The 7,688-nt window shown below is 44.0% G+C and overlaps 2 protein-coding genes across 2 annotated transcripts; both read left to right on the forward strand.

Moving 5' to 3' along the window:
- Positions 1–2,042: 2,042 nt before the first annotated feature.
- Positions 2,043–2,589, forward strand: LOC109733596 (protein FAR1-RELATED SEQUENCE 5-like). The gene is made up of 2 exons (XM_020292820.1): positions 2,043–2,293; positions 2,430–2,589. The coding sequence occupies exons 1-2, from the start codon at positions 2,043–2,045 to the stop codon at positions 2,587–2,589; spliced, it is 411 nt and encodes a 136-aa protein (XP_020148409.1).
- A 369-nt stretch (positions 2,590–2,958) lies between these two features.
- LOC109733597 (protein FAR1-RELATED SEQUENCE 5-like) lies at positions 2,959–4,105 on the forward strand. The gene is made up of 3 exons (XM_020292821.1): positions 2,959–3,342; positions 3,524–3,785; positions 3,891–4,105. The coding sequence occupies exons 1-3, from the start codon at positions 2,959–2,961 to the stop codon at positions 4,103–4,105; spliced, it is 861 nt and encodes a 286-aa protein (XP_020148410.1).
- Positions 4,106–7,688: the final 3,583 nt, after the last annotated feature.

The following is a 7,688-nucleotide window of genomic DNA, read 5'->3' on the forward strand; positions in this document are numbered from 1 at the left end:
GTGCCCCCCTCCACCTATTACACCTTGATAATATCGTAGCGGTGCTTAGGCGAAGCCCTGCGTCGGTAGAACATCATCATTGTCACCACGCCGTCGTGCTGACGAAACTCTCCCTCAACACTCGGCTGGATCGGAGTTCGAGGGATGTCATCGAGCTGAACGTGTGCTGAACTCGGAGGTGCCGTGCGTTCGGTACTTGATTGGTCGGATCGTGAAGACGTACGACTACATCAACCGCGTTGTGTTAAACGCTTCCGCTTTCGGTCTACGAGGGTACGTGGACAGCACTCTCCCCTCTCGTTGCTATACATCACGATGATCTTGCGTGTGCGTAGGAATTTTTTTGAAATTACTACGTTCCCCAACATTAGATTCATCAATACTACATGTGTGCTGCATCAGTGACACATGTTCCTATGATCCAGAAGCTGATAGTACATTGCAAATGCTTGCATCAGTTCATTACACCCCCTGCCACTTGATGCACAATTTGGATGTCGAGGTTACTGTCAGTACCTCTAATATGCTAGCTTCAGTTCAAGTCAAAAAACATAAACGTATGCATCAGCCCAAGTAGCTACTAGGCTTTATATAAGGTTCAGCTACCACTGCATGTTGTATGTTGTTATTTCTAATAGTACATGTCGTGTAGTTGCGTCAGTTCGAACGAGCATAAGTTCAATGATACATAAACTAGGAGTACTTCTAGTGTAGTTGCATAAGTTCTAGGTGAAAAAAAGGGAAGACATGCATCAATTTTATATATATGCATATGCATACTGCTCTGAAGTTCAATGCTCGGTTTACAAGCAGTGCACCAAATGTTTATGCATCAGTTATAGGGAAAAAGATAAAAAACTTTCCATAACAAATGCATTAGTGCTAAAATCAGTACATCAGTACATCAGTGCTGGACATGTACATTCATCAGTTCGACTGAAACTAAATCAGATACAAAATAGAGAACAAAGTTTAATAACGCCCAGCGATGTAAGTTCGACTTGTACATTACCTTCAGTGCATGACATGTTACCCATATCATGTATTTGACAAAATGCAGAAAAGATTAATCCCAAAACTATTGAATGTCATTGCAGAAACATCCAAGCTGACACACGCAGCGAGGGTTTGATGAGCCAAGAAGATATGGGGCACCGCCTTTTTGGGTAAAACCAGAAATAGCACCTGGATACTTCAACAATACAGGCAGATTTCAAGCTACACCAGAATCATCAGAAGCACAGATAGGTTCTTCTATGCAACAAACACTGATATCTGGGAATACAAGCTTTGCCACTGCTGGGTTGCAACAAGGTCAACAATTTTCCCAACAACAAATGTTTTCCTTCCCTAGAGCATGCAGAAAGGCAAGGACACACATGCTTCCACCAGTCGCTCGGTCAACATCAATCATTCGTGCTGCAAAAGCGGTTGCGACGGGAAGACCAGGCCAAAGAGACAGAAATGTTGGCCACTCTAGTAGGGTGCCAAGTAGAAGATATGAGCCATATAGACTGGAGAGACCTCACAACGGATCTGAGGGAAGACGGCCGTACAATGAGAGACGGAGAGCTTCATCAACATTGCTCCCTGCAAGAGATGCATTGCTGCATGTGCCGAGGGTGACACCACCCGCGCCCATACACCAGGGTGAACAGCAAACACCGGAGGCAGCACAGAGCTATACACATGTAAGTATCCATTCAGAAAAAAACATACAAGCACAGTCCATACCCTAGTACTATGACCACCCCATCTAACATTTTCATAACTGTGTTTTTGTTTGCTCACTGTTGCGTGCAGCCACCTAACATTGAACCTTACGTTCTGCCAAGGCTAGAGATGCACTTTGAAACTTTCAAAGAAGCAAAAGACTTCTACAACGTCTATGCAAAGCACGCGGATTTCGCTGTCAGGGAAGGCTCCAAGGTTAACACCAGAGTCTACCTTTATTTCACGTGCTATGGAGTCTATGAATCGAAGGTGTCAGAAGCAAATAGACAGCGGAACAAGACCACAACCAGGACTAACTGGGGGCTAAAATGAGGCTGAAGAGGGAAAAGGATGGAACACTTGTCGTAAAAGAGATAGTCTGGGAACACAACCATAGGCTAACACTCACCCCCCAAATGCTTGTCTTCTTGCACTCCCACAAAAACTTTGACAAAACAATCTTGGAGTACGTCAAGTACCTGCAGTTCAAAGGCATTGAACACGCGCAAATCATGAGCATACTGGGCGATGACCCCGGTAGCTACTTCCTCGAAATGAATGCCAAATACCCGATTAACATGTAAGTACAAACTTGTTCTCCTCCCATAAACCCCCTCCATCTTTTTCCCTTTGTCAGTACAAACATATTACGCAACGCATGACCTGATGCCAGTTTAACATGCATTTTTTAATGACTGTTCACTTTTAATATGCAGCAAAGCAAAGAATTCAAGGATGGATGATGTGGACGATGTCCTAAAGACTGTCAACTTCTTTAGGGAGATGAAAGCGATAAACAGGGAATTATTCTGCGACATACAACTTGATGAGTCCGACAGAGTGAAGAATATATTCTGGGCGAACGCAAGCTGCTGAGGGGCGTATCAAGACTTTGGTGACTGCGTAACGTTTGACAGCACATATAAGACCAACAAGTACCATATGCCACTCGGGGTGTTTGTGGGTACTAACAACCACTTACAGACTACATTCTTTGCTTTCACACTGATAAGAGACGAGGATGCAGATTCATTCAGATGGTTGTTCATGACATTTTTAAGGTGCATGAGAGGGAAGGCTCCTACATGCATCCTCACAGGTACAACCGCCAAACCACCACCCCTCACGGCCCAAAAAAGGAAAATAACACAGTAAAAATGTTGTGTCTGTTCTATTTGTATATATGCACTACCATCTGCTGACCACTCCACGTCTCTTTTCTCATTACCAAACCAGTGCCCGACAATGGCTTTGGCGATCCCAGATGCTTTCAGGAACACAGTACACAAGCTGTGCCGCTGGCACATTATGAAGAAGTACAAGGAACACCTCGCATACCTGTACAACCTCCACGAAGACTTTAAGGATGAATTCACATCAATCCTCAACTGGCCCCTCATGCCAATTGAGTTTGAGGCTGCCTGGAAAGGACTCATGGATAAGTACAACCTCCATGATGATGCCACGATGGTGGCAATGTGGAACGAGCATGAGAGATGGATATCAGCTTACTTCAAAGAAATTTTCTGTGCCAAAATGACGTCCACACAACAAAGTGAGAGCATGAACTATGTGCTCAAGAAGAACTTCGTAAGTGAGAGACAAAACCTCCACCGGTTTGTCAGCCAGGTAAACTCCTGCGTTAAAACTAGGAGGCAGACAGAGAACCAGGAGACAATGGGTAACCGGGTATAGCTCTATCACCTATCGTAAGACAAAATAACGTGCTTACTTAAGTAAAACTTTATTAGTTAGACAAGTTTTTGCTTCGAGAAAACTAATAATTTGTTCATCACTCTTGCTTGCGCAGAAGGAACAAAACACGCTGACCTTCTATGGGTTTGACACTCAGATGGCAAAGCTTTACTCACGAGCTGTGTACAGTGAGATCAGAAAAATGCTAAAACTGAGGACCCTCTTCACGGTGACAGAGACGGAAGAGCCCACAAAGTACCTCGTGCGCTACAATAAACCGCAAAAACTATTTGCGTGGTTTCAGCACGCCTTCCAGGTGGTTGCAGACTCTGTGGGAGAAATATATGGCTGCGAGTGCAAGCTATGGGACCACACAGGTGAGGACTAAAAAAAAGATGTTACATACTGTACTACTTATTTTTGCAAAGTTTTTGTTCAAATGAAATGACAAAAAAACATGCACCTCTTCCAAAAAAATACAGGTATTTTCTGCCTGCATGTCATGTGCATGATGCAGACAATTAAGGCTGCCAGCGTTCCAGAGAAATACATCCTTAGGAGATACACCAAACGCCCGAACATCCAGCCAACATTCAACAGAAATGACTTGAGGACAGTAGCGTCAAACAAGGCCTCCCAATATTGCATTGAAAGCGCACTGCTGCAGCTGAACATGAGGGTGCACAGAAAAGCTTGAGAAGCCAAGAGAAAATGGCGAGGTCACGGGTCGTCATGGACAAACTTGAACAAGAACTCGACGCCATGCATTCTGCTAAAAACGGAGGTGTCACGGACAACGAAGCCATTGAGCAAGATATTGCTACAATCTTATCCGAGATGAACCATCTGGGAGCTATTGACCCATTCGACAACGAGAAAGAGGAGCAACAGCAAGCAAAGCTTGCCCATGTGCACACTCAAGAGCAGCAACATGCTCACGTGCAAGATCATGAGCTTGATGGTGCTGTAAGGCGAACGACATGACAACAGGACATCCTACCACCAGTACCAGGAAAGGGTAATTAAACCACCCATATTCTCAAACACAAAGGGGAGGAAGAGTAACACGCAAGCAGCGAAAGCAGCAGCCAAAAAGCCGCCACGCCCCATCAGACGCGTGGAATTTGGCCCGAACGGCAAACCTCTCGGGATAAGGGCATGCGGATTATGCAACGTGGTGACCAATCATAATTACCGCACATGCCCACTCCGCACAGATGCCATTGTCAAAAAGCAAAAGCTGCAGAAGCAGATTGGAGCCGCCCAGGTTTCTACCAATGGAGACGACACACGTAACAGCTACACTTGCCGCAAGTGTGGGGGAACTGACGGACATAATACCCACACATGCAAAGTGGGCAAGGAGGTCTGTGGCGCTGAACAGAAACAGGGCAAGGTCCAAAGTTCCAAAAAATCAAAAGAAGAGGATGATGAAGAAGAAGAGTTTGACGAGAATGACGACCAATTAGACGAATACAATGAAGATGACAGTATTGGGGATGAGGAAACTGAAACTGATGATGAAGCTGCCAAGGATCAACCAGGAAAGGGCGCCTGTAAGTGCATCTAGTGCCCCTTAGTGATTTTGGTGTGTTGAAGACTTATAGGTTAAGGGACTAATGTGTTTATGAGTGTACACATGTCTATAAGTCTATGAGGAGTTTGATATTTACAGAGAAAGTCGACCCCTAAAAATGAATGTCTTCGACTGAAGACTTTGGATTTCTGAAGACTTTCTGAAGACTTTGAAAGTGAAGAAATTGGTCTGACCATGAAGACTTGGCATTCATGCGAGGAACATGAAGCGTGAAGACTTTTGTTTTCGTAGTTTCATTTTCTCTTTCTCGAGTCATAAAAAACACCGTACTGTTAAAGGGGGTCGAGGAAATACTAAGGAAAAATTTCCAAGTGATGCTCATCTCAAAATCCTACACCTACCAATCCCTTCGAGTGAAGCCATTGGAAATCTCCTGCAGCTCGGTCCATTTCTTCAGTGACAGAGACGAAGTTCTTCTGCTCTCTGAGGAATTTGTTCTGACTGAGGAGTTAGGAATTCACCAGTGCGGATTGCCTACAAGTGAGGAACATGATAGCCCTGAGGAATTTGATAGTCAAAATTCCGACCGTTGCTGTGCTATGCGCCAGCTGTCCAAAATATCTACCCACCTAACGGTCATATCATTGAATGGCATTTATGTCTTATCATGTCAGGCTGCTCCCTAGGCTATAAATAGCCACCCCCTACAACCACTAGCTGGTTGGCTGCTCCGAGAGAAACTGACACTTGTCATTTGAGAGCATCCCATCCTCCCAGGTCTTTGAGCGGAAATCATCAAGTGAGGAAACCCAAACCCAAACACCTACAAACCCAAAGTGATTGAGCATCACTGAAGAGATTGATCCTGCGTGGATCCGACGCTTGTTACCTTTGAAGACTGTGCATCTTCCAGACGGTTAGGCGTCATGGTCTAGAGCATCCAAGAGGAAATTGTGGATCGCCGAGTGACCGAGTTTGTGAAGGTTTGGAAGTCACCTAAAGACTTACCATGAGTGATTGGGCGAGGTCTGTGTGACCTTAGCTCAAGGAGAATACTGTGAGGACTGTGTGTACGGGACTGTGTGTCCCGAGGTTTAAATACCTAGCCGTTCCAACCAGGCGTACAATTGTCACAACAGTTGGAACCGATCTACCAAATCTTTGTCTTCACCAAGTCAACTGGTTCTATTTCCTCAACTCTTTCATTTCCTCATTACTGTGTTGTGCACTTGTTCATATCTGTATGAAGACTTTGATTGAAGACTTTATCAATTTCCACAGTTAAATTTCTTCAGTCTGTTTGTCTTCTTTCTGCTTATCCTGTGTTTACGCTTTCTGTACTCTGTGCTTGTTTTCATTTCATCATGATGACCATGCTTATGTTCTGTTATGTTTGCATCTGAGTACTTATTCCGCTGCAAGTAGTTCTTCGCTTAGGAATTTCCTCACCCTGAAATTCCTCAGTGAAGAATTCATAAAAATCGCCTATTCAACCCCCTTCTAGTCGATATAACGCACTTTCAGCGTCGGCAAGGGACAACATTCGGGGCCAGTTAGGAGGAGCTCAAGACTGAAGAATCCATAGTGGTTATGCTGCTGCGTCAACCGAAAAATAAGCTTGTACTCTCGGTTGCCTCGGTACACAATGAGGAATCATATCAGAAACACTGTCGTTACCAAACTTATTTAGCTTTATCATCGATTTCTCGATCAGTACTATAGTTAAGATATAATGTGTGATTTGTGCCCGCTGGACCAATGACATTATTATGTAAACCATTTGATAATCCTTTTGAATGCAGTCACAAATATATTTGAAAAAACTTATCTGGATTTATGTAAACGTCAACACTAATGTCGACCAGTAACTTAGCAAAAATATGTTAAGGAAAATTTAAACTCTTATAATACATCAGTACTGATAATTCTCACTATTCAGTACAAGGCAGAGTAACCAAACACACCCGTCAACACCTCAAAAAACATCGTTTAAAAACAAGCTATGTCAAAAAACAAGCTATGTTTGGTTCTGCCAGTCCTAGTTCAGAAAGTCAATTAGTACATAAAAATAATTACCTCAAGCAAACAGAAAAAATTGAAAGTGCAAATATAATACACCTGTACTAATGACAAACTAATTTATCTGTAAAAATACTTTCAAAGATTATGTTGATATAAACAATCCTTTCAAAAAACAAAAAATGTTTTAAAAAAGATTAGCATGACACACATAGTATGACTGGTATTTGGTAAGTTCAGTTACACTTCAATCACCAGTCCAAGTACCCACAATAGAGGAGTACAAACCGCCATCATCACCAACCCTGACACGTGCAAGTGGGATAAGCAGCTGATAAGTACAACTTGCTAAGATGGATCAGTGCGACAGTAAAATGCCATCATCACCGACCCTGAGACGAGCAAGTGGGATAAGCAACTGATAAGTACAGCTTGACAAGACTACTCAGTGCGAAAGAAATTGGCTTGGACGGTTGGTTCTTCTAGGCCACCTCCCGCGCCACCCATTGGGCGGTTGCCACGACGGACTGCAACTGCGGCCCACGACCACTACACCCACGTCCCCGACGAACGGCCTCCCACACATCCTCGTCCACGCACTGGAAATAACCCATTGTCTTCCATATCTGCCTCATTCCTAGAACCACCATTGCCACTTCCATCTCCACTGTAGACAACCAAGAAACTTCTCTCTTCCAAGCCACACAGTCGCCGGAGGAGGGCA

This window comes from Aegilops tauschii, chromosome 4 (assembly GCF_002575655.3).
Source record: "Aegilops tauschii subsp. strangulata cultivar AL8/78 chromosome 4, Aet v6.0, whole genome shotgun sequence".
Lineage (NCBI taxonomy): Eukaryota > Viridiplantae > Streptophyta > Magnoliopsida > Poales > Poaceae > Aegilops > Aegilops tauschii.

Bases quoted from the DNA above. Each gene is read 5' to 3' on its own strand.
- LOC109733597 (XM_020292821.1), top strand. From the start codon at position 2,959: ATGGCTTTGGCGATCCCAGATGCTTTCAGGAACACAGTACACAAGCTG. The intron at 3,343-3,523 runs GTAAACTCCTGC...TTGCTTGCGCAG, and splicing joins TCCACCGGTTTGTCAGCCAG to AAGGAACAAAACACGCTGAC. The intron at 3,786-3,890 runs GTGAGGACTAAA...AAAAAAATACAG, and splicing joins CAAGCTATGGGACCACACAG to GTATTTTCTGCCTGCATGTC.
- LOC109733596 (XM_020292820.1), top strand. From the start codon at position 2,043: ATGAGGCTGAAGAGGGAAAAGGATGGAACACTTGTCGTAAAAGAGATA. The intron at 2,294-2,429 runs GTAAGTACAAAC...TTTAATATGCAG, and splicing joins GCCAAATACCCGATTAACAT to CAAAGCAAAGAATTCAAGGA.